A 26,917-nucleotide genomic window follows, 5' to 3' on the forward strand; every position below is an offset into this window, starting at 1 on the left:
CCCCCCGAGGAACCATCCTAAACGTCGCAGTGGAGGGCACCAGGTGACCTTTGCCCCCCACCCCGTCTTCACTGCCAGTGACTGAGTGGCCTCAGGTAAGTCCTCTGCCCCCTGTCCCCCGGTTTCCTCGCCCACAACATGGGTGGCATCGTCCGGCCCACCTCCTGGGGCATCTGAGGACAGGGCTTCTCTGCACTGGATGTGGGCGCCCTTGGAACTCAAAGGCTGAAGCAGGGGTGCTGCCCTCTCCCCCAAATTAAGATGCAGTGACTTGGGGCACCCCATGAATTCTCCAGCTGCCTTTTCGGCCAGAACCCAGAGCATCAGGGCCAGAGGAGAGCCAGCAATGCCTCCCTCTGCACTCCCAGGGCTCAGGGAGACCCAGGGAAGATGGATGAGCTGGGGGTGGGGGTTGTGGCCACAGTGAGATCTCCTAACTGAACCGGCTCCCCCGCCCTGCCCCTAAGCACGGCCACCCCTCAGCGTCTGGGCACCCGTCCCATGGGGAGGGCCATGCACGGGTCCCGACGGCACATCTGGTACCTGAGCACTCGGTCGGAGGCCTGGTTGGACTTGGACACGTCACAGCTCTGGTGCTTTTCCTGGGCCTTTGCCAGTTTCTCTGCTGCAGCAATAGGGCATCCGGAAAGGCTGCAAAGACAGGGGGTCTAAGAGTCTTCCATAGTGCCCCCTCATTGACCCCATCACCTCCTCCCACCCTCCCTCTGGCAGCAACAGGCTCCCGAACTTCAGGGATGGAGTGAACCCGGAAGGGGCTTTGCATGTTTGCCCCCCACCTCCAGCAGACATGCTGATGGCCATGTCACATGAGTGAACGCAAGGCCCTTTTCAAGGATGACAAAACAGAGGCAGAATCGTTCAAGGGACACAGAATCTTAGACGCCGTGTCCGCTCTGGGATGCTCGCTGGGGAGTTGACCACTGGGTAGGATGGGTTCCTGAAAACCCCGAGTGCAGGGCTCTCTGGCATTTGCTGACCTCAGCACGGTGGACATAGGCTGACCAGCCTGGCTGCGTGCTCTCCAGAAAGAGACCCAGAAGGGGGAGGAAGGCAGAATGATCTCGAGGCTCCTGTAAAATGTTTTCTGAACCTAAATATTTACAGGAAGAGACAGCAGTGTGCTCTTCTGTGTTTGAGCTGGTTTTTCGTGAAACCCTGGTGTCTGCCGTGTGCATCTCCGCTCAGAGAGCAGAGGCTCCATCCGCAAACACAGAGAGTCCGGAATCCGCGTGATTCTGCAGAGGATTTACAGAGGAGCTGAAGTTGTGGGCCCTGTAATCAGGGATCAGGGGGCTGATCCAGCCATCACATCACAGTCCTCCAGAGGACGCCCGGGAACGTCTTCAAGGGGTACAAGTTTGTGACCTCATTCATTATAAATTTAGCACAAGTAGCCAAGTTTACCAGACAAGCCACAATAAAAATGAAACTTATAATAGTTTCCTCCACTTAGATACAACTTTATGCAACTTTGTGAAGCTGAAATGATAGGCAGCACAAACACAATTTGACAGAATCACTCTCCGGCTTTTGGATAAAAAGGACCTGACGGGAACTGAATATTAGAAGTCACTCAGCAGAAGCCGGGACAAGGCATGAGAGGATGGGGCTTGTCCTGAGCAGAGTGCGGTCTGCAGCTGCAGCCCAGGAAGGCCTGTCTCCTCGGCCCCCTTTCCCGGCCTGTCCCCTCACCAGCATCTTTGCACACCTGCTGGCAGCCGGTGACACCCACACAGATGACCGGGGTGTCAGCAGGGGTCACGGGGCGGCCGAGTGAGGCCGCACTGTGCTCAGTCTGGGGTCTCTAGCTGCCATCCCGTCTGATGAGGACAGGGGGGGACCTCCCGACCCCCGGAAGCTAAGGGAGAGGTTCCTGCCTTCCTTGGAGTCGCTGCAGATGGTTACGGCTCCATCCAGGGTCTGACCTCAAGGAGCACAGCTCCCGGGGGACCGTCGCTCCATCATGAGCTGGCGAGACGCCTGCAGACTCGGGGTCTAAGCCCCGAGCTCTGCCGGGCGCCCCGGGCAGGCTCGGCTCCCCCCTTCTGACGGCAGGGCCCAGGCCCCCATCCCACGGGGCTGCGCCCCCTCCCGAGAGCACGGGGCAGGGCTGCCGGGGACCGGCTCCCCTGCAGCGAGAACGCAGGAGCTCTGCTTACCTTCTGTGCGAGTTCCTGTTGCTATTTACATGCCCTCGCCCCGTGCAGCCTGGAGTAGGACACTTGAGAACATTCTCATGCATGGCAAGAACTTGACAAGGAGAGGCAGAGAAAACAGCCCAGCGTTAAAACACAGAACGGTCCCAGGACAAGATACGCAGTTGTTTCAACAAAGGCTGGGTTAGTTTACGACAGACAGTCCTACACACGTCTGAGATGGACATGGGCAGGGAGACACAGGTAGGAAGAAGGGGAGGTGGTCTCCACCTGACTCTGACCGGCATGCAAAGCGGGGTGCGCTGGGCGGGAGTGGGGGCTCGGGCAGTGGGAGCCCTGGGCTGCTCCCGCCGGGGGAGGAAACCCGGGTCCCCGTGTGGCCCCCAGGCGCAAGCTCGGGGCAGGGGTCAGCCGTGTCGCAGCACGCAGATCGGCAGCTTATAAACACGCCTCTGCCTTGGAAACACACGTGAGGGGGTCGTGGGTGAACAGGCACTCCCAAACCCGACTGCACGTATAGTGAGTTAGGTGATGCCTTTTCATCTAGGAACTGGGTACCCTGTTTTTGATTATACGAGGAAGGAAGAGCTATGCGGGCCCAGGGGAGACCAGGAAGGAGGGGCAGGGACTGGCCCGCAGAGCAGAGAAGGCCGTGCTGTCTGGAGAGCCAGCCTGAGCCTCCCCGAGGAGGTCACGGCCCTGGACTGTCGCCTGTCCGTTCCTTTCTGGTCCTCACTGACGGATCGCGGCCCTGGACTGTGGGGGCCGCCAGAGGTGAGCAGTGCCGTGACCCCCGCCCTGGCCCCTGCCCGGTGGTCCCTGACCTCCGGGGGACCATGCAGTGTGCATGCGAACCCTCCATGGCGAGGGTGCCCTGGCACCTGGCGAACATGGTCTGCCTGAGCCCTGTATGTCACTGTTCCCTACAGTCCCTCTCATCTCAGGCACCCTCCCTCGCTTCCCCGGAGCCCCTCCACGTCCCCCCGGTGGGGCCCTCGGCCCCCTCGGCCCTGTCTGTCCTGGCGGTCCAGGCTCCATCTGTGTGGGAGCGGGCGTTGCCCTGCCCCCCGCCCCTGCTCTCCGACCTGCCCTCCTTGGTTCACTTCTTGGCCCTTCACTGACACCCCATCACCTGCTCATCACTGCTCTCAACCTTCCCCGTGACACAGCTTCCTCTCCTCCCCTTTGAGACTGAACCCATAGAGTGCTAAGTCTCCCTTGGAGACGGCACACGCCTTCCACTCCCACCTGCGTGGTGGGCCACCCTCTCCTGCCAAGGCCTGCTCCTTCCTCCTTATCCGGCCTGCCCTGGGACAGGGTCTGCACTGCCCTGTGCCTGCAGGCCTCTCGGCTTCCTCCGGGGCTCAGTCTCCCTCTCAGGGGTCAGCTCCAGCCTCGCATGGCAAACTCGCTGCCCTCTGCATCACCTTCCGCCTGACTTCTTTCTCAGACACCCCTGTACGTGTGGGCCTTTCAGAGAAACCGCCTGCTGCCCCGTCCTCTGCCCCTGGGGGGTCTCCGCTCCTGTGTGCCCTCCTCTGCCCCCCGTCCTACAAGCCTGTGTCCAGACCTCCCAGGCTGGGCTCCTCTTCAGCCTCCTCTCCGAGCAGCTACATCCTGGTTTTACTGACGCTGCCCAGAGGACCACCCCACTGTGTGTCTGACCTCGTCCAGGTGTCCCGCTGGCCGTCCGGCCCGTGGGGAACGTCACACACAGCGTCCAGCTTCAGCTGGAGAAGTCCAGGCCACCAGACTCTCTATGGGACATGCCCTGTTCTGGATTCCCCACCTTGGTGATCGGGGGAGACTCGCCGTCGACCCTGGGAGGCTCCTGGGCATCTTCTCAACCTCCCTCCCTTTCTCCTTCTCAGTCCTGTCCTGCCAGCCTGTCTCTGGAACGTTCCTTGAACCAGACCCTCAGGCACCACCTCCCGTCTGCCTGGGCTCCCACGTGGACCGTCACGACAGCTCTTAGAGAACATCAAGGGTTCCCTCTCAGACAGGACGGCCCGAGCATAGCCCGCGTGAAGCCCGCGGTGGCCCTGGTCCTGAGGCCCGCAGCAGGGGCCGGGGCTCGGTGGTGAGGTGGGCACGTGGCCGACCCCAGCCGAGCCAGGCTGGGGGCTCCTGGACCAAAGCTGTGTCTCATGGCCCTCTCCGTGAGTCCTCCGTGTCTCTAACACGGCGTGCTGAAAGCTGGGGTACAGGCTACTTTACGGAATTCAACCGGACAGGACAGCGGTTAGGGTGTGCTGGCCCAAAAAAGCTAACAAGTCAAAAGTAGAAAGAGACATGCTTCTATGGAGTGCTTTGACTCTTCGTCATTTCCATGGCAAAGACTCCCGTAGGAGTCCATCTTTGGAAACGGCTTCCTGTGGGTGTCCGAGAAAGTGACGGTGACCCTGGGTCAGAGCTGAGTCCACGGCACGTGAAGAAGGCCCAGCCAGGTGCGGCCTGACACGGGGTCAGGCTGCAGAAGAGACTGCCTTAGACTGCTCTTGGGGAATGGGGAGTCGGGAGGATCGCTCAGCCGTGGGAACGGACGCTCTACTTTGATGTCTCAAAGGAACAGTGCATAGAGAAGCTCCCTGCTCTTCATGGGTTAGTGCTGGGTCCTACCGCCTTGTTTGTAGATGAGGACGAGAGGCCCAGAGCGCAGGTCTCCCTCCCGCCCCACGACATAGCTGGTCAGACTGCACCTCAACGCCAAGCCCAGGTCTCCATGGAGACAGCTGGGCTCGGGGCTGGGACAGAGGCGGGTTTGGGTCTGAGCTCTGTTCTCCGCTCGGAGGAGCTCAGAAAGCGCCGCACATCCTCAGGGCGCCAGGAGCCGAGCCGATTCCCGGGGGAGGAGGCGGCGCCGGGCCTTCCTGTTCCTCATCTGAAAACAGGGCCAATGCCCCTGCGGGTGTCCTGGGGATTGGATGAGTGCGAGCGGGTGCCCGACCCAGGGGTGCTGGGTGGAAGCGGCCGGGGTGAAGCGAGCTGCCTCTGCTCATGTAACACACGGGCGCGGCCTCTCTGCAATCCGCTGCGGCCGCAGCCCTGCGCCTTCGCTCGCAGGACGGTTCCGAGAGACACGGCCTTCCCGTCGCCAGGGGCCACCTGCAAGCCTGCAGCCACAGCAGTTTCTACCAATATGTCACCTGAAGACACTCAGCTCAACCTGTTCCCTAAGCTGCACCGCTTTCTCTGCTCCTCCAAAGCTGGCCGCTGTGATGGGGAAGTCCCCGGAAGGGCCCCTCAACCACCAGCTGGCCACTGCCGCTTCTCCAGCTGGGTGACAAGGGGTCCCCACTAGCAACCGCGTCTTACAGGACGAGGGAACCCCCACCGCCTTAAGACACCAAATCAGGGGCCGACACAGTCATTCCTGAAAATGTGCCTTTCCCCTGAGCCATCAGTTCTAATTGTACCTTCGTAGTTGGCACAGTTTAAGTGTCAAGAAAAGATAAGCAAAAAAGGTACATCATTTCAATTCTAAAAGAAATTTAGTTGTTTTCATAGATGGAGTGCATGTTCTTAGAAACTAACTAATTCAAACAGATTTGTAAGATCGAAACCCACTTAAGGAGTTAAACCTCCTTAAGATTTTATCGTGTAGAAATGTTGGGACAGTATGAAATAGGTAAGTAGGATGCAGTTACACATAAATACTGGTTCGCGTGGATGGAGAAGCTCAGATAACTGGGCAAAAGCCACCTCAGAGTCCCTTTTCTTTGGGGGTCAGAGCCGGGGGGCGCGGGGTGGATGTCTCAGAGACTGTCTAGACTCGGAGCTGCAATCTGTGGGGAGGAAAGGAGTGAAGTGACTGGCGTGGGTCGCCGCGAGCCTGAGATGAAGGCAGGACCAGGCCGTCTGCTCGGGGGCCGCGGGGGGAGGCGACACTGATGTGGAGCTGGGGTCCGAGGTGGGTGTGCAGGGACCCCACCGAGGGGACGCTGCGGGGGCGGGGGGGGGGAGCCGGGGTCCTGGCCGAGCTGCCCCTCGGACAAGGACACGCCCGCGTCAGGCGGCGCTGACCGGAGATGGAATGACAGGCGAGGATGCAGAGACGAGGCACAGGTGTGTGCGCGCCAGGGCGTTGGTGAACACGGACTTACTTTCTGGAGGGACCCTATCTTTGTGCGGGCATCCGGACAGACTGCGGTGATGCGGATAAAGCCCAGTTACGTGGCCCGTTCCATCACACCCGGGGGTGGGGCACTTGCTCTCTTTCTTTTCTGCTCTCGAGGGATCTAAAAGTGATAACAGGTGTCAAGAGAATGAATTTTTTTTTTCAACCAACCGAAGACAAATGTGATTATTTAACAATCTGAAGAGACCTTGATACATAAAGACATAAAGCAGGTGTCGGGGACACACTGTGACATCCTGGGTCGTTCTCTGGTTTCAGGTGATTTTTTTTTTTTTTACGTTAAACGGTGTAATCATGAATCATATTTTACTTTCGATGCTAAAGAAAAAAAGGCTCTCCCTACCTGAACTCTTGATTAATTGTTTCCCGTGTGTTACATGATAAGTTGTTGCTCAAAGAAATCAACATAAATAATGATGAGACAGTGACCTTCTCAGAGAACAAGACATTTCCATAATCCTTCAGCAACTGCTTCGTGACATATCCAACCAGGAAACGTAACGCCTTTTAAGCACTCTGCGGCAGTTTCTTACTGAATTCTCTGATCGTGTACGCCATTAGCTGCACAATTTTACTGGTACTGAAATGTCTTTTCTTGGAACACCGTTCTTAGGACACAAATTCAGTGCTTTTCTCAAGACAGACTGAACTCTTAGAAGGCACTGCAAGCAAATGACCGAAATGGCAGGACCCCACCTGACAGAGGTGACGGGCAATCAAAAATGTTTCAGAAGCTGCTGGAGCAATCGTTTGTTTTGATCTCTTCGCCTGTGCTTGGAACCAGAGGAAGGCTTGGACAGCTGTGCGGGCATGCACCAAACTAAGAGGCAATGCTTCCAGGCAGCCTGCAGGCGCTGTGGTGCCCGCTGGGGCGGAGCAGGGCTGACATTTGGTCAGAACTTGAACGCCAGATGCCAGAGTGCAGTGACATTGCTAACAAAATTAACCCCAGACCAGAACTGGCCACAGTTCATGAATGCGCAGAAAATAACCCCAGAACCTATTTCTAAGATAAAGCCCAGACCAAATAGTCATACCAGTGTGTGAAACACTATTTTTGAACCAGTTTTCAAAACGAGATGCACAGATGAACCATAGATGGTGACTACTAGAAGTCTGGCCCAGGGAAGCTACAGGTAACAGATCTTTCGGAATTTAATGCTTTTGTATTGATACTGCATTAATCAGGCCAATAGTAATTTTTCTAGTAAAACATCTAGAAAACAGATGTTTTACTTTTGGAGAAGGATTCATTTTATATCAAGAAAGAGGACTGGTTTAAAAATTTAGGAACTTTTATATGATTTTTTTCTTAATCATTTATGCAAACTTGAAATAGACATAGGATTCACAGGAATATATATATATATATATATACACTTTTATGTTTGTATGAAAATCCTTCCTTTTATTGTTTAGCTATCATTTTATTCTCTAAGATATAGCTTTCAGGTCTTGGAATCTCTTAAACGAGTGAGAGATATGTCTGAGATACAATGGTCAGCTACTTTCTGCCTTTATTTACAGATAATCAACTCTGAAGACATATCTAAACCTATGCTTCTGTGACTTCAATTTCTAAATATCTTTAAGTTTGAGATTCTCTGACAACCAAAAGGCTCAGCATTTTATTGCCTTTGAGTAATTTCATAATAATAGTGGTATAACTGAATGGATGCAAATATAAAATAGTAAGTGCAAGTAACCGTTTCAAAGGAAAATATTATTTAAGATCATAAATTAGAGATATTTAAAATCGTAAACTAGATATAAATGACTTTAAAGGATAAAAATGTAAGTTATAACTATTAGGAATCATTAAGTGACTCTTTTCCATGAGTTTTTATGATTTCCTAACAAATTATACTATGTCACGATCTTGAGTGTTCTGAAGCTCAGTGCAGATCTGTGCGAACACAGTGGCTCCGGCCACTGCAGGTTTGGAGACGCCAGGTGTACCCGCCTCTGGATGCCTGTGTCCTGGGGGCGGGTGGTCACCTCTGCCTTTGCCAACACTCCCGCCTCCTTGGTTTCTCCCTTCTCCAACCCCAATTCATCTTGAAAGCAAATCTTTGAGCAAATGCAAAACAACCAAGCAAGCAAAACAGGCCAACAATCTACCCCAAAACCTTGCAACCACATCCAGAAACACCTGAGTGCTGGATCTAGCCCTTCGCTTCCTCCCTTTGGAGTAGACCCTTTAGAGGAGAAGGTGGAAAAAGTTTTGTGATGAACTTCTTTTGTTTTAGCTCAAGCTTTTGGAAAGGCTACTCACTTTGAAAAGATTGTGTATGGATGAGAATCAGTGTGAGTGTTCTCTCCATGTTTAATAAAGCAGCAGAGAAGCTGACCATAGATTGTTGATACACACTTGGCCATGCCTGCCAGGCTCCTCTGTCTGTGGGATCTCCCAGGCGAGAATACTGGAGTGGGCAGACAGTCCCTTCTTAGGGGATCTTCCTGACCCAGGGATGGAACCAGGTCCCCCGCACTGCAGGCAGATTCTTTACTCTGAGCCGCCAGGGAAGCCCAGGAGGGCAGATAGCTTTTTTAAATAGGAGACCATTCATCTCTCTCCCCACACTGGTGTCCTTCCTCGGCTTTATTCATTTGGTTCTGCATAGAACTACGACATCTTCAGAAGAAATTTGGGAGCGATATGGAACACACTGACAGGAAATGGAGCTGGGCTTTGGCCAGAGAGGGAGGATGTGGAAAACCTGGGGAGAGGCGGAAGTCATCAGGAAAGTCCAATCCCCAACCTGCCCCCCTTTCAGGGAAGAAGCACATCTCCGTTTTGGGATTTTACTGTTTGTTTCCATTCTGTCCCTGTTTATTTAGGGGAAACAAGTGATCTGAACTCCGCTTCTTCCCCAAAACAACACAAAACAACAACAATAACAAAACAAAGTGATTGAAAATCTACAGGAAGTTGCTGGGTTGAAAGAAACCGCAGAAGCCAATGCAGGCCCAGGAACCCCGGGCATGCAGGAGCCCGCGTGGCTGCCTTCTCAACCAGATTCAGGCCTGAAACACACTCTGCAGAAAGCCGTCGCGTCTGTCCCCGGAGCCGGTCCGCAGGGAAGGACACCGCTTCCCCAAGTGTTCCGTTTCTGTGTGTGTGTTAAGTCTCTTCAGTCGTGTTTGACTCTGACCCCGTGGCCTGTAGACCACCGAGTTTCTCTGTCCAAGGGGTTCTCCAGGCAAGAACACTGGAGTGTGTTCCCAACCCAGGGATCGAACGTTCGTCCCTTATGTCTCCTGTATTAGCATGTGAGTTCTTCACCACTAGGCCACCTGGGATTCGCAACTATCCAACTACGGATTTCTAAGAGACTGTGCTCATTATAAACACACTCGCTGCATCTCCGGGTCTTGCAACACCCAAAGCAAGCCTGACGACTGCCTGAGCTCCGTGTCATGGCCTTTACGAGAGGACCCTTCTTCATACCCTGCACTTCACAGGGTCTGGCCTGCAACTGCCTTACTGAAATGGCCGTCAGCACCCAAGCACCTGGCACATGCAGGGCCCAGCAGGCCTCTGGCTGAGGTCTGTCTCCAGCGGAGTTCGGTTAAAGCAAAGCCCAATGCGCCCCTGGGGGTGCATGCCCATCGAGAGAATACACACCTGTGACCCTGCAGAAGAACTGGGTTCTCATTGCGTGACATTGCCCTAGCAACTGATTTCCAAAGCAAAATCTGAACCTCATTATAAGGAACTGATATTCATAAAGAATAGGACAATACACAAGACAGAAGAACTTTCTGGTACAACTAGGGAAGAATTTAAGGAATCACCAATTTCATTCTTGAAGTTGTTTCTTCTCACTTTGTTCTGAAAGAGTCTTGAAACTGAAATATTCACAAGGTCCTACATGAGGTCAAATTATAATCCACTTCCTGCTGAAAGCGAACATGGCTGTTACCGGAAACATGAGGCTGCCTATTCAGGCTGGAAGCACACATCTGCACATATTAGGTGCGGCAACCGCACGGCACGTGGCTGAATTTACAGACCCGTGCAGACGCTTCACAGCTGGGAGCCTGGCTGCAGCTACGACAGAGGATGGTTCTGAGTGTCTCCTGATAAAGCACGACTGTTTCCACGGTGGCTGGGAACAGTGAGGGGTGGGTACCCTAAAAGGAGACTATTGGTCTCAGCTGGGGACGCGCGGCTCCCGTCACTAACCGACCACCTTAAGGTAAGGAAGGAGGTGTCACTGCCCTCGCCGGATGTTAGCGGGCATCCTGCGGCTATTGTGCAGTTTCCAGCAGGGATATTTGCCAGTGGGGAGCTTTCCTCAATAACTGTCATTTGATGATAATTTCATAAATCAAGGACTTCCCCGGGGGCTCAGATGGTAAAGCGTCTGCTTACAAGGCGGAAGACCCGGCTTCAAACTCTGGGTTGGGAAGATCTCCTGGAGAAGGCAATGGCAGCCCACTCCAGTACTCTTGCCTGGCAAATCCCATGGATGGAGGAGCCTGGTAGGCTACAGTCCATGGGGTTGCAAAGAGTCAGACGTGACTGAGCGACTTCACTTTCACTTTCATAAATCATGACGCCACCTACTCAATGAAATTTGAAATGCACGCTTCACCCCCCTTGGCTAATTGCCACCTAAACCCTTGCCACTCCACACGGACTGTGGCTCCTCTGCGAGAAAACAGACTCATCCTAACATTCTCTATCACGTGATGGGCGTGTGCTCTCACCCTGGATCTCCAAGACATGCATCTTCCCCTGAAATATCATGTTATTAAGCTGCTTGGTGCACTTCTCACACAGATAATTTATTTGCTCTTCGGAGACATAGCCATGAGGCATAATTCTGGAATCACCTGCAAGAAGCATGCATTGGTGATGCAACGCAGTGAGATGCCTCCTCGAGCGGCAGCCTACGCCTGACAGCTTTCGCCCTAGCTCCCGCTTCCATGAGGCCACTTACGTTAGGTAGAAATATTACCTTTACCATAGTATGGCTTTTTGACATGGCTGTCCGCGGACTTAGGCTTCCTCTCCTCCCCGGGGAGCGGCCGCGGGGACTGGTCCTCGAAGGACCGCAGACTGTCCCTCCGGCCTGCCTCCAGCGCCATCTTCTCCCTCATGGCCTTGGCCCTCTCGGTCTCCAGGGCGATGGCTTTCTCCAGGAGGGTCAGGTTGCCCTTGGTCATGTCAAACACCTCCTCCGACCGGTCGGAGGTCACGGAGGCGGCGTCTTCGTCGCGCTCGCGGTACCCGCCGTCCTCCTTGGCACAGCTGGAGAACGTTCTGGGCCGGGGGCTCAGCTGCTCCTCCAGCCGCATCAGGTTCATCATGTCCGAGTAGCTGCGGTCCGGCGTCCGGCCCGGGAAGTCGTCTTCCGGGCGGCCGTGCGCGCGCGGGCCGGCGCCGGGCGGGGGCGGCCGCTCCTGGGGGCTGCCTTCGCTCAGCTTGCGCGCCAGGTCGAAGCACTGGTTGCGCAGACACTCCAGGCTGCTCAGACACACCTCCTCGTCGCTCTCCTCCACCAGCTTGTCCGCCAGCCCGTTGTTGGCCGGCTTGCCCAGCATCCCGTAGCTCAAGGTCCGGCCGTCGGGCGGCGCCAGCGCGTCCGCGTAGGCGCGGTCGCCCGGGTGGTCCCCCAGCACGGCGCCGTGGCCCTGGGCCAGCAGCTTCAGCGAGTCCACCGTCTCCCTGACCACGTCGCTGTCGAGGTCCAGGCTGAGCTCGCCCTTGCGGCCGGGGGCCTCCGTCTTGTCGCTGTCGTCCTCCAGGCTGTGGGACGTGCTGCTGTTCATCTCGGACTCGGTGCGCGCGCGGTACGCCGCGTCCTCCGCGATCTTGCCGAGGTTCAGCAGCGACTTGGCCACCAGCTCGTCGTAGTTGTCGTACTCGTCGTTGTTGTTGTCGTCCTTCTCCACGTCCTGCAGCGCGCGCCCGCCGTGACAGCCCAGCTGGCGGTCTTCTGCAGAGAGAGCAGACACAAGGACACAGGAGAAAACAAGAGGGAAAGCGGCTAGAACCGCGGCTGCGGCAGCGCGGGGGGCGAGCTCGGGAGCGGCCCGCCCGGGGCCTGGGGACCCTGCAGGTCCGCAGGCGGAAGGGACGCGAAAAGGGGCGTGTGCGCAGGGCCCGGGGGCGGTGTAAGACACCTGCTACAGACTGGGAATTCCCGGAACTGACAGGCCGCTGGGTAGGTGAGGATGGTCTTGGTGGTGGTGTTTAGTTGCTAAGTGGTGACCCCCTGGACTGCAGCCCGCCAGACTCCATAGTCCATGGGAGTCTCCAGGCAAGAACACTGGAGTGGGTTGCCGTTTCCTCCTCCAGGGGATTTTCCTGACTCAGGGATCAAGTCCCCACCCCCTGCATTGGCAGGTGGGTTCTTTACCACTGAGCCACCTGGGAAGCCTAAATATAATTTTAAAATATCACTTTTTCATTACTTCTAAATTTTAAGCATTGCTTTTAAAAGTGAATTTCTTTATTTACTGCCCGACCACGTGCATGATAATGATATCCATTGTGTGACTAGGCTTTCTAAGAGTTCTCAACTTGTTGCCAACTTGTAAGCAGATGTTCACAGCAATTTCATTTAAATTGATTTCCCAGAGATGCTTGGGCAGCACAGAAGAAAGCCCAAGGTTCTGGTGGGTCCTGCTGGGATGCCGACATCCCGACATTGGTGGGTCCTCCCTGAGATGCCAACATCCTGACATTGGTGGGTTCTGCGCCGACATGGACCCTGGGCAGTCAGTACCAGGAGCACACGCTGGGGCTGAGAGTGGCTTTGAATTTTCTACCTTAGAGCCAGTTTATCAAGATACGCTGTGAAGCAACAAGCCCCAGCAAAACTTAGAAGCGACTCTGACTCACTGTGTCTCAGTGGGCTGGAGAGGGTGGAGGGGGAGAAGTGCGCAGTGGCCAGACGCCCGTTAAAAGCAGGAGTGCAGTGAGTTGGCGCCACCATAACACACAACCCCACACCTGCTGCAGTCACCCTGCACCTCGGCAAAGCCGTGGTGAGCTGGCAGATACACCGTGGGGATGTGTCATGTGAGGTGGCAGATATAATGTGTGGATAAGTGTCATGTCCAATCTCAAAAACATTTGGGAATACTCATTTTAAAAAGGACCATGTTAAAAATTACCCTAACCCTTGTATTCAATGGCATCACCACTTGATGGACCTGAGTTTGAGCAAGCTCGGGGAGTTGGTGATGGACAGGGAAACCTGGTGTGCTGCAGTCCATGGGGTCGCAAAGAGTCGGACATGACTGAGCGACTGAACTGACTGAACCCCTGTATTTCATCTGGAACATATTCTAACTCTAAAGGAATATTTATAGAGTATGCATCGTTTCCCCTCATGCTATGTGATCACTACCATGTATATTGCAAAATATAGATGATACTAAATGGATTTGCAAATGGATTCCCCCACCCACTTCAGGTTGGATTTGGTTAACTGCCTGCCATTTTCAAATATACTCCTTGTTTCTATGATTAAACAAACCACAGTAAGAAGAATTTTTAAAGTGTATTAGTGAGGAAATGAGGCGTATTGATTGGTAGAAGATACTGGGTGACTCAGAGCTGAGTCGGGGGACCCAAGTGTTTTCTTTATGGATTCTGTGCTGTCTCCTTAGAAAACGTTTTTGTTGGTGAACTGGGTTGGACATCAACACATCAATAACAGAAAACAACATCCTTGCTGGCCCATACGTGGAACCAACACATTTTTGAAATTTAACATCTCTCTAAACATCAGCAAATCAAATTTGTCCTATATTAGTCAGAGAGTATCATTAATTCTATGAAATAAATTTTGTTGCTCCTTTGGATAATTTCTAGGCATCTATAGCCTTAGAATAAGGATACATGTTTTCCCAAAGAGCAGCAAAAGGAAAACAAAACCAGTGAACGCATCAGAAATACCGAGGAGGTGTTCACCTAACAGTACATCACTCACGGCCAGGGTGAGGCTCTCAAAACCCGAAGGCCACCCTCTGTGTCCTCAAGGCTGCCGGACCCCAGCCATGAGCATGGGGATGGCAGAAGAGACAACTCCAGCTGCGGAAAATCCTCGTGGGTAATGGACTTTCTCAAGTTATCAGTATTTAACTCTTTCAAAATACATGTGAGACAAAGTCAAGCCTTAATGATGTGGACGGATGGAGGGGGTCTGTCAAGAAACTGCCAGCAAGAGGTTTGGAAGCTTCAGCCTCCAGAATTCAAAATCATTCACAGTGAACTTTCAGAATTCCGTCTCTGATTTTTCTCTTTCGGGTAGTTTACCCTTCTAGTTATGTTTTCACTGAGCCTCATGATGAAAAGGACCACACATGGAAGTAGGCGGTGGGAAATGGTCCAAAAGTCTCTGGGCCAGCTAGGCATTAACAACGTGGTACCGATGGTCCACAAACTGAATTTTCAATCCAAAGAGATTCGGGAGTCAGTGGGGGTAGTTCTTCACGTGATGAATGACCCAGGAAACAGAATGTGTTTGTGATGAGAAAAGATGTTTTATCAGAAAATTATTTTAAAGTTCAGGTCCACATTCTAAACAAAAGAGCGCAGTCACTCAGAGGTTTTAGGAGAAGGCCCCGGCATCTCTGTGGCCTTCCTGTCTGGTGGAATCTCTTCTCTAGCAGAGCGCAGCCACTCAGAGGTTTAAGGAGAAGGCCCCGGCATCTCTGTGGCCTTATCTGGTGGAGTCTCTTCTCTAGCAGAGCACGGGCAGGAGGACCGTGCTGGGGGCAGCCTTGGGCTCGCCTTTGAGAGGGGCTCCCAGGGTGTCCATGCCTCTGGAAACTGGAGGAGAGCTGGTCCAGCCACTCCCAGGGGAGGGCCCTGCGCCCAGGAGGCGCAGGGGGTTCAGGAGCTCAGCCCACGGGGTCTCTGCGGCACTTCCTCACCAAGGACACCGGGATTTTTGCTGGGATTCTCTGCATCTTTTGGATTCCAATGTGAGCTTTGTGAAATGTTGTAGGTCTGAATTTTCTCTTTTGAATCAGATCGTTATAAACAATTTATGCTCAAAGCTACAAATAGAAAACAGCAACAAAAAGTTCCCTAAAAAATAGAGCCATGTAGGAAAATTTTTCTTCTCCATCTTCATAACCAGAATTTGATGTGGTTAGAACTCTGTGGCTTATAATCTTATAAAACCAAGTGCAGACTTCAATGAGCATTTTGTCTCTAAAGGTTAGTCTGAGACCCACCTTTTGATTCTTTCAGTGAATCAAAAGGTGGGTTGCTGTTGTTCTTTCCAGACGTTAAAATCTCTCAAGTAGACAACAGATTAAAACAAATAGTAGAACAGGAAAAAGAGACACTTCTTCACAGCGGAACTTCTCTAGGTCTGCCAGGTCATAGAAGACGTGGTCTAAGAGTCCACCCTCCATGGGTTGCAAATCACAAAAGGTCAGTTTCCTCTGGCCCTTCATGTAGGAAAGGTCACTCCTGGGGTCACCCTTCCTCTGCTGGTGAGAAGGGCGGAGGCTGGGAAGAGCGGCCAGAGGCCACGTGGACCAGAGGCCCACTGACCTCACTGAGGGCCCCCCAGCTCCCCTACTGTATTGAGCACCCAGGGGGAGCCCAGGACTTCATGGGGCAGGGTGGACACTGAGGTTTCTTTTGAAGAGTGGAAGGGCCCTCTCCTGGGTGTCCCGGGTTCCTTAGCGCAAATTCTGAGAACTCGGGGTGGGTTCTCGATGGGCAGAGCAATAAATCGGCCTCTGAGAGCTGGCCTGGGGCCCCCTCGGCCTTTCCTCCAGAATCCACTGCTTCTTATTTTCTTCTTAGATGCAGACATACAACTTCTTTCTTCTTCTTCCTCCAAACAATAGGCATTTCTTCACCATCACCAGCCCTGAGCGATCCCAGAGCGTCCAGTGCTGGCTATACATTTCCTAGAATAGGTCAGACCTGCCCCAGGGTGCCAGGCACAGCGCTGCACCTACAGGCCGCAGTGACCGCAAGCCTGGACCTGGAGAGTTGCCTGTTGTTTTTTTTCCTTAAGACATTATTATTATTATTATTTTTGATGTGATCTATTTTAAAAGTCTTTATTGACTGTATTATCGTATTGTTTTATGTTTTGGTTTTTTGGCCGTGAGACACGTGGGTGGAATCTTAGCTCCCCGACCAGAGATGGAACCCACACCGCCTGCATGGGGTCTGGAAGTCTTACCCGGTGGACCGCCAGGGAAGCCCTGGTGCCTGGGTTAAGTTAGTAAAATACTCAGCATCTCTCTTAAAAGTTGCTCAAGGTGGATGGTTGCTATCTGGCACAAGACTTCCCTATTGATTGTGAAAAAATATTTAGAATTCCCCAGGATTATTTTCTAATTAAGGAAAGTAGAACACTGCATGCCAGCTGGTCAGAGTCCCCCTGCACTGCGTGCCCAAGAGGACCCCTGATGCCTAGTGAGACCAGTTCACAGGCTCTTCCGGGCACAGGGGAGTCCTCCTTCTGCACGTGTTCTACTGGGGGGCAGCCCCCCACACCTGGGGGCCTTGCTCTCACGAGGCATCGTCCCCTCTTCACCTGCCCGCCGCTGCGAAGTTGCCGGGATGCAGGTGATGCTCAAAGGCAGGAGAGCCAGACGCCACGTGGGGACGACCCCCTGCAGATCGGGAAGGACAGACGGTTCCCCTAAGGAGCTTCCTTCTCCGTCAGCGCTGCCCCTGGCCCTCGGCCGTCTGTTGCTGCGCTCACGTCGGACAGCAGTTTCTCTGTCCTCACCAGAGCCCATCACGGTGGAGATGATGTGGGTGAATTATGTGCAATCACCCGAAATACACTTATAGCCCTCCCTTCCGAGCTGTATGTTGCTGCTTCTGTGGCTGTTTCCGCTGTGGGCTCCTCTCCACACCTGTCTGCTAGCGAGTGGATCGACCTGCTGCTCCCGGAAGGAGCTGGTTCGCGGGAACCGGACTCGCTCCTGCTGTGTGTCTCTTGCGGAGGCTCCGTCCCTGCAGTGGACACATGCTTCCCTCCGCACCCCACTGTCCTGGGCTCGGCAGGACGCGCCCTGGGCACCGGGTCCCCGGTGAACACGCCCGGCTCCCCCCGAGCCCTGGGCTTCTGCACATTCACCATCTCAGCTCCTGGCCTTGGTGAAAGCCTTCCTTGGCCTGAGAGGAACCCCACAAGACAGACCCACACAGCCTGTCCTCATTGTCCCCGTCGTGGGGGCCAGAGTGACCTCGGGGCACAGACGGGGGTGGGAGGGGGCGGCACTGGATGGGGGTGGGGTGCGGGTGTGGGGTGCCTCCGTCTGTCGGTTCATCGGGTCAAGTACTGCTTTTCCAGATGGCTTCCTCCAGCTTCAAAAAGGTCAGAGAGGATACCGCAGGGCATGTCTGTGCCCCGTCCCCAGCTGAGGTCCCAAGTGTCCCAGATCTGACGGGCCTAGGAGACCCGGACAGGGAATGGCCGTGTCTTCCCTCCACCTCTGCTTACTGAGCCCTGTTTGGGGCAGACGGGTGACCCTGGGAGGAGGGTGGGCAGCAGGGACATCGCGGCGTTGGCGCCGGAAGGGAAGCAGATGAAGTCGACATAAAGTCTGCGGTCGGGGGGTGACCCGGGCCGTGAGGGACAGGAGACCCGGGCGGAGGTCACATCAGGTGGAGTCGGGCCACATCGGCCAGGAGCTGGCCTCCAGGCAGAGACTGGAGAATGTGGGGCGTGCACCCCAGGAGGCGGCGGCGGCGGTGGGGAGCCGGGTGGTACAGAGCACGCTGCAAATCTCCTTAAGTTAAATTCAAATTCAGGGTGTTTATATGTAAATAAGCACACGTGGCCAGGGGCTGCCATGCTGGCTAGCGCAGAGCCAGCACAAGGAAGCACAGAGGGAGCTGAGCGCTGATTCCGGCTTTTATAACCTATGTGTGCATTTAACTTACACTTGTGTTTAAGCGACATGGACCGACAGGGGCCGCCCACCACCAGATCCCTGCGCAGTCTGGGAACAGCTCCGGGAGGTCTGGGGTCTGGCGGCAGGCTTCGGTTAGCCGGCCTGGTTTGGAGGTGACGCTCTGGCTCTGACCGCTCCTGTGGCCTCGACTCCTGGGGCAGACAGAAGGGCACCCCGAGGGCAGAAGGCCTGTCTCCAGGGGCATCCCGCTGTCCGGGGCTGCGGCAGGGGAGGGGAGGCCACCCCGCATCTGCAGCATGGTCCTCCCCGTCGCCTGCCCACAGCCACGCATCTCCTTCCACCCTAATCAGACCTCGCGTACACGTCTGAAGTGCAGGCTAATGCCTCGTCTCTACAGCCGCTCAGAAGAGCTCTGATGGCTTATTGATTCTACATGTCCATTTCCTAAGCTGGAGCATGATTTTAAAATGCCTTTCAAGCTAAATGAGATAAACTGAAGCAAAAAATAATGGTTTTCACAAGGGATCCAAGTTGCACAACACTTTTCAGTGTAGATCGGGCACATTATGCTTCTTAAAGTTTTTATTCATTAGGGATCTTAATCAGAAATGTGAGTGAATAAAGTTTTATTTATTCACTGCTTTGAGAACCTTTTTACTTGATGGCGTTTTAGGTTTGTGGTTTATCTATGTTTGGGGACTACAAAATAGAATTGTTATACCCCACCCAGACAAGAGCTGCTTTGAAATCAGTAGTTTTCAGACTAAGGCAGACTAGAGGACACTAACCAACTGCATCTCTGGCTCTCTCTGTATATCACACACATGCACACACGCATACGCACACACACAGCTTGGAGACTTTCCAGATCAACTGGGCAACCTTGAACATTCTTGGCCCAGTAGAATAAGATTGCTGCAGATGCTATAAACTACGGAGTGCAAAGGAGTCTGAAAATTTTGGTCCTTCTGTTTTACAGACAGGTTTGATGTGGCTGCTCCTATAAGTATGATTGGGAGGAACTTGGGGGTGCGGGAACCCTCTTCTCCTCTTCAATCATATTCCATCCCTATCAGACAGAAAAGACCTTTCAGAAACACTACCACTTTCTTTGGTAACCTAATATGAAACTCACCAGGCTTCATTATCTGAAAACTTTAGTTCTTGCTTTCAACTCTAATCTTTAAATCCTCCTTCTTGGCTCATGGCTTCTAATTCTGCCCTTTGTGAAGAACTATTAGGTACAGGTTTTCATGTACACGCTCCTCTTTCACACTATACCATGTCTGGGGGGCAAAGAATGGAGCCCGTTCAGATTTTGGGTCCCCGTGGAGCCCTGTGCATTCTGTTGCACGGGAAACTCACTCCACTTTTTGCACTGAGCTGTCACCGTGCTCTGAGTCTTTTAAGGTGACTCAGCCTTGATGGACACAGCATGTTTGCTCTGCATCACCACGGACCTTGGGCTCAGGATCACAGAAGGGCTTGAGTTTGTGCCCGGGAGCCTAGTTTTTTGCAAAAACTACCTGAATCTGTTGCTACACAGCCACTCTGGACCGCTCACCTCTCTCCAGCCTCAATCTGTATGGCACCTGCTTTAGGCTTTGCAAGCAGGCAGTTAGGTGAGCAAAGGGCTGGCATTGTCATCCTGACCTCTGGATACCAGACTGAAGTCCAGGGAGAGAGAGACACGTGTCTAGCATGTCAGGATGTGCCTTCCCACCTTGCTTCACACCCTGCCAGTCTAGCAGGTGGAATAAAAATTAAAGAGGGCAGGAGGAAGAGGGGACGACAGAGGATGAGATGGTTGGATGGCTTCACTGACTCAACAGACATGAGTTTGGGTAAACTCCGGGAGTTGGTGATGGACAGGGAGGTCTGGTGTGCTGTGGTTCATGGGGTCGCAAAGAGTCGGGCACGACTGAATGAGTGAACTGAACTGAAGACAAAGACAGAAGCTGGTCATCCCTCCAAGTGGACTTTAAAAACAGATCGAGTAAAGACACATTAGATCTACTCTCTTACATCGACCATTTCTCATTATTATGTAAAAAGATTTTTCCCATACTTTACACATGTTGATGGAAACTCAAACGCACATGACTTCACTTTGTTAGCAAATTTTCTGGTTTGTATTGAAGCATCTGAAAATTCATGAAATATAAGATATAATTATATTTTCTAATTCTGTAAAATTAGCTTGAAAGAAGAAAGTTAACTTTTATCACAGACAGATATCTAGAAATGTCTAATTCTGCCCTCACTCATTTCTAAGTGGTAGAGCCATACGCTTCACCATATTTGAATACTAAGCTTCCTAATATAACATGTTCATGGATGAAGGGGGAGATTAATTTTTAAGATAAAAAGTTATATTCTTTCTCCCAACTGTGAACAGTTGAGACCTTGCCTTCTGAACACATCTTGGTTTCCATGCTGATCTCAGAACGCATGGCTTTTTTTTTCTGCTGACTGCGGGAGAAAGCTGGTGGGCTAATTCTGATGTTCACAGTCTGTCTGCGTTCCAACTCACTTCCCTCATCAGGGCCATTTCCTGGGAAGGATGTGAGAGGGTACTTGGCTAATCAGTGTGAGCTCCACATCAAGAGGCAGGTTCAGGGGCCACAGTGGGAGACCCTCACCTCCTCTTTCCGTCCTCGCCTTCGGGAAGCTCAAGCCTGTGTGTGCCTGTGCTCAGTAGCTAAGTCGGATCTGACTCTCTGTGACCCCACGGACTGTAGCTCGCCAGGCTCCTCTGTCCATGGGATGCTCCAGGCAAGGGTACTGGAGTGGGTTGCCATTTCCTCCTCCAGGGGATCTTCTTGACCAGGGATTGAACCCAAGTCTCCTGCATCTCCCGCATTGCAGGAGGATTCTTTACCATCGAGCCGCCTGGGAAGCCCCAAACTCAAGCCCACTGATCGCAAGTTGTCATGATGTTTTAATTATGTGACACACAGTACATTACCCTGCGTGAAAGAAAAAGCACCCTGAAAACTGGGCAATTTAAAAAAGTTGTTTCTGTCGGGGTGGGCTTTGTCTCGAGTTCCTCTCAAAGACAGATGAGTGTCTGCGGAGCGGCTGGAGTGCGTCGGGGACCGCATGTGGAGGCGGGCGGTGCACACAGAGCCCAGAGTCAGAGCGGGGGGCACTGACCGCCCCCTGTGAGGGGGTCCTCGGTGGGAGACGGGACGAGCTGTGCCGCCTGACAATAGCACACCGGTCCCTGAGCCCCACGGGCCCCCCACCCCCGACACCCGGCTTGTTCCCCTGCCCAGAGCAGCCCGCGTACGTGTACACCCTCAGCACACGCACCCTCAGCACACACTCCCTTCCAACCACTCAAGTCCTCTCAGACATGAACTTCCAGGCATGCATACACATCTTTGGCTGATTCATACACAGAACACGAAGCCAGGAAATCTCTAGAAAAGGAAGGTGTTTGCATCTTCACTTAATTTGACCCAATTGGTCAAATCAACTGTTTTCAAAGTTGAATTGTCAAGACAGTCCCAAGATTCAATTAAAGGGTAAGCAAACAAAGAACTTTACATATTTACAAATGTATTTTGGAAACAAAATATATTAAGAAATGATTAAGTGTTAAAGATGACAGTGGATGTGAGGGCCTTCTCTCATCTGGACAGCACATTCCTCTATTCCTCCTCACGGAATCTCTTTCTTGTCAGTAGGCAGATACCACATATACTCAAAAGGTGACATAGATGCACATGCTTATTTTATACACATGTATATGTGTGTATCTATTATTTAAAGATGTGTTCATTTTAGTGGGCTAAATGGCTATACTATGAAAAGAGACCATGACTTACCAGGCATTAAATAACCGCTGAATCTCTATGTCTCAAATCATGAGACTCTGAAAAGGTACTAACTATACCATGCATGAAATCTGCTATTATAATCTACAACCCCTGGATAATAATTTGCTTAACTTTAGGATAACAAGGGAACTTTAATCTGATAATTACAGACTTAAACCACCATATGCATTTGAAAATAAAATTCTTCATGCAAAAGTCCAGCCTACGATAGGTTGACTGGACAAAATATAATTTTGGTTAATTAGTTATGAATCTAATGTAATCTGAAATGAATTACTCAGTTAGCCTTTCCTGTTGTTGAAACAGGCAAAATGTGATAAAAAGAACATGAGTTCTGAAGAAAGAGAACCCACCAGCAGAGTCCAAGCACACACCTGTCTCTTACTGAAAACAATCCAGTCTTTATGAGCCTCAGTGTCTGTCTCATTAGCACACTGACAGGGAAGCAGTTTCTACCCCGCCTGTCTTACACAATCACCGTGAAGCTCATGCACTGTACGCACACGACTGTACTGACTGGAAATGTACATTATTAGTGATATTTTGGTTCCTGTGTGACTACACTGCCGGAGGAGTCTCAGAATTAAAATAAACACCTCATTTGCAAGTTATAACAGTTCTTCTGTAATCAGTGGATGCCTATGTAATAACTCGGTGGTTTGTATACGTTTGTTTTCTCTGTAACAAAACCTCTTAGTAAACTCCACATTTCAATTTATAATAGAGGTGGGGAAAGAAAACAGCATCCTTTTGGTAGAAATAGCCTGGGATTTAATACCCACTGCTGAGGCTGAGGGCAGCTCAGCTTCATCCCTGCAGCTCCTGGGCAGCCCTGGTCTCCTCTGGCGGGGGCCCTTGGCTGGTGTGGACAGGCCTCCTGGGCAGCCCCATGGTGCCCCCCAGGCCCCCGGCCCTGCACGCTGCCTGCCTTGCTTCCTCCTCTCTTAACCACCAGTCACTGTCCGCGCTGTTGGCTCAGAAAGAGGCTCAGGCCCCCCTCAGAGAAAATCTGCTGACGGCTGGCGATGCAACGGTCACCAGGAGTGTCAACCAGGACAGGCAAGCGCGACTTCGAGATGCTGACCCAGCGCCCCGGTCACCAGACACAGGGGCACTTTCCCCAGTTTTTCAGAAATGCCCAGTTTCTGCCAATACACGGAGGGGAGGAACGCGCACTATGTAGGCTGTCCTGCAATCACACTGAGCTCCTCACGTTACAGATGTGGCCTTGGGGGCAGAACTCACACTGGCTGGTGGTGATCCCGGCAAACTCAGCCATCAGGTAAACCAAAATGCACACGGGGAGGACAGGGAAACAGGAGCCGGGCGGGCACATGCCTTTCAAAGCCTGCCTGTCCTAAGTTGACACAGCTAGGAGTCTGATCACGTGAAAGACATGATTCATCGGCCCAGCTATGTCTCCTGGGGTCCAACCTTCCTGAAAATTCCTGGCCCTGGGTTAGGAAACTCTTGCTGTTCAGTCCACTTGGCAGGTGTTCACGTGGGTAGACGGGGTCTTGGGACGCCTGTTCATGGGCTCCTGCAGTGGAGACTTCTCTCTAGAACAGAGAAGCTCTGTGGAACATTCTCCAGGAACCAGGCCTCGGAAGTGGGCTCTTCTTAGGAAGGATGCATTTGTTTGACTTAGAAATCAGGTGAGCCTGTGACACCCAGAGCTTAACATAACCTAACTTCGGTGCAGGGTCCATCACATGGGCCATCTTTGAGCTAACGACTCTTTGGGATGTAGGATTTGATGAGAGCCTGTCCAAGAGGGAGTAACTGATTACACTTTACTGTCAAAATGTTTGGTCAAACTGACATATTTGTCTTATAACAGAAGAGGTGGTCCAGTGACCCACAGCATGGGCAGCCTGGCTGAACCTCTCATTGGTAGCTCTAGTTGATTCCTTTGAAGTTCACACAATCAATGATTCTAAAAGGGGCTTAGCTGGGGAATCCAGAGCTGAGCATGAATTCTGACACCAGGAGCCAGCAGATGATCATTTATCCTTCTGCTGGGCTTTTTCTTTCTGGAACTTCCTTACATGCCTCTGACATGGACCCAATGTTTGCAGAGCACTGAGTGCTGGCTGCCAGGTGATGGCACGTGGTCAGATGTTATAATCATGCAACTGTTTCATGAACCTTTTTTATGCCCACTTACTTGACTTTTCCTAGAAAACTCTCTCTAGCTTTGCTTTCTCACTTTTTAAAGCAATTCTAAGTGTTCAAGTCTGATTAAACAAACCCAGTACAGTCACAAGCTAGAGCCTATTGCTTCAATAAGGCTCTGTTCACTTCTGCAAAATATGTTACTTTGCATTTTTAAAGTAGATTATTTAAACCGTAGCCCTAGGTAAGCTAAAATTGTCAGTCTAATCCTAGCAAATGGAGGGCCAAGTCTACACTCTGATTAAGACACTTGGATAGATGAGGCGCCCGTATGCGCACATCTCTCCCACCCTCATCCATCAGGCACCCAAACTTTCGCAACTTTAGATGTTCATGTCTACTGCTTTCGAAACACAGAGCAAGAGCAGGGAAGAGCAGTATCTTATACCATCTTCATACGAAGCCGCGGTTAAGCTGCAAATCATGAATCAGCCTCAACAATGGATGGTTTCACCCAGAGCAATACACATTGAATACAGAGTCCAGAAATAATTTTCCAAACTGGTCAGATCTCCAACTTTCCCATTCCACTATTTTATGACCCAGAGTTGCTGTTTTTAAGTCTCAGCATGGAAGTTCCATCTTCTCACTAATGACAGTCTGTCCAGCAGAGCGAGTAGTGTCTGCATGTGGGGTGCCCTCATGCTGATGCCCAGGCTGCCTCTGCACCATGAGACAAGGAGAATAAGCTGGGGAGACCCCGTTCCAATCCATGAGGTGTGTGTGTGTGTATGTGTGTATACAGGTACCTGTAGGCACGCCTGCATTATCCATGTAAATGTGTCTAATTGTTTTCATAAGGTCTTTTCATAAGGACCTAACTCATGAGAGCAATCGAGGATTATTTCACAAAAGTCAGGTTTCCTGGAACTAACTCGTATGACATCTGAAGGAGGAATGTTGATTCATGTCCACACCATGGATTAGCAATAACCTACTCACATCTACAGGATCTAAGAAAAATCTCTCTCCACTGATGGAAACTGCTGTCCTTTGTGTTGGAAAATTAGCATTTCTCAGAATTCAGATTCTCGAAGAGATTTGAGCCCAATGAAGAAGCATAAGGGGAAAAAAAAAGATTCCTGTTACTTTTTAAAGTGGTTTGCCATTTCTCTGAGGCAAACTCCAAGGCAGTCAAGACTAGAACTGCACTCTTCAGAAACCTACTTCTCTCTAGAAAAGAGACAACTTCTGAGAAAGGACTGGCATTTGAACTCTGGTCTTTCTGCGTCTGACACTAACAGAAAACTGGATGCAAAAGCAAAGCCATCTGAAGTTTATTGCTCCAAAGATGCCACCACCCGGCACAGTGGGCGTCTGACCTGTCCGCCTCACCGGATTAGAAACACGGTTCTCCCACACGGAAGCAGACGATGGATTAATCCATCACTTCACAGAGTCGCATTCCTCCTGGACCCCTACCCGCTGGTCACTAACACAAGGCCTTGGCAGCCAAAGGACTAAACCTTCTTCACCAGCTCGTGCGCAGGGGTCACACCGCACTTCCAGCTCCCAGGGCGGCCTGCGGGCTGGGCCATGTCCACCCCACTGCCCCCAGAGTGGCTCAGGGTGGGACCTCTCAGGGGGAGCTGCTGGGAAAACACAGACTGAACTTTCTGGATGAAAGCTGTTAAGCTACACAAACGTGCACACCGCAGACATTTCAGCAAATTTGGGGATGACCAATCTGAATAACGACTTGACTGAAATGAAAAGGTCTGAGGGATGCTCGATGGAAATTCTCTAAACGGAGGGTGAGAGCCCCGCGGCCCGCTGTGCCTCCCGGCGCTGCCCCGCCGCCTGAGCCCAGGGCCGTGGCTCACGGGCCCCGGGCCCCCCGGAGGATTACCGTTGTCCTCGTCATCGTCCTCGTCCTCCTCCTCGTCCTCGTCGTCCTCGTCCTCCTCCTCGTCCTCGCGGTCCTCCTCGTCCTCGTCCTCCTCGTCCATCTCCTCCTCGTCCTCGCGGTCCCCGTCCTCGTCCTCCTCCTCGTCCTCCCTCTGCTCCTCGTCCTCGTCGGACTCATCCTCCTCGTCCTCGTCCTCCTCCTTCTCGTCCGCATCCTCCGAGCCATCGCTGTCGTAACACTCGTCCACCGACGAGCTGTCCGCCTTCACCGCGAATGGTTTCCGCTTGGGAGCAGGCTCTTGGGGCTGTTTGTCTTGTGTTTTTCTTTTTTTAGCCAAGGGACAACCATACACGCTGTTAGAGAGAGAAAGAGAGAGAAGACCTGAGTTACTGTCGCCGAGTGTCGGGGCATCGGGAGTCGTGGTTGGAAAGGCTGGGGTTCAGCACAAATGCAGAGAGGGTGTGTGCACACGGGCGGTCACACATGTGCGGCCCCTGTGCATGGAGCAGTGACACATGGAAACCCAGTGGGCGGGGGTCTCCTCTCTCAGTCCCCCGTCAGCACCGTCCCCGTGATCTCCCGGGAACCCTCGCAGCGCCCCCGAGGACATTATGAAGCACATGCGCATCACCCCGTAACTGACAACATGAGTTTACTAACTGCCTCCCCAAATACACCCAAGTGCACCCGAGTGTCATACGCATTTAGAAAGTGAAAGTTGCTCAGGCGTGTCCGAGTCTTTGTAACCCCATGGACTGCAGTCCATGGCTTTCTCCAGGCGAGAATACTGGAGTGGGTAGACTATTTCTCCAGAGGATCTTGCCAACCAAGGGATCAAACCCAGGTATCCCACATTGCAGGTGGATTC

At 52.3% G+C, this 26,917-nt stretch overlaps 1 protein-coding gene across 25 annotated transcripts in view; it reads right to left on the bottom strand.

The window, feature by feature from the left end:
* Window positions 1-26,917, bottom strand: part of MYT1L (myelin transcription factor 1 like) — a 394,736-nt gene that overhangs the window by 83,369 nt on the left and 284,450 nt on the right. For 20 of the 25 annotated variants that reach the window (XM_043927254.1, XM_043927245.1, XM_043927242.1 and 17 more), the window contains 5 exons: window positions 26,050-26,402; window positions 11,283-12,263; window positions 6,281-6,415; window positions 2,181-2,271; window positions 544-651 (listed from right to left, as the gene is read on the bottom strand). In XM_043927254.1, the coding sequence (XP_043783189.1) occupies window positions 544-651; window positions 2,181-2,271; window positions 6,281-6,415; window positions 11,283-12,263; window positions 26,050-26,402 (1,668 nt within the window). The remainder of the gene's footprint in view (window positions 1-543; window positions 652-2,180; window positions 2,272-6,280; window positions 6,416-11,282; window positions 12,264-26,049; window positions 26,403-26,917) is intronic. The other 5 variants (XM_043927243.1, XM_043927257.1, XM_043927258.1 and 2 more) reach the window with 2 other exon arrangements.

Source organism: Cervus elaphus, chromosome 16 (assembly GCF_910594005.1).
Source record: "Cervus elaphus chromosome 16, mCerEla1.1, whole genome shotgun sequence".
In the NCBI taxonomy this organism is placed as follows: Eukaryota; Metazoa; Chordata; class Mammalia; order Artiodactyla; family Cervidae; genus Cervus; species Cervus elaphus.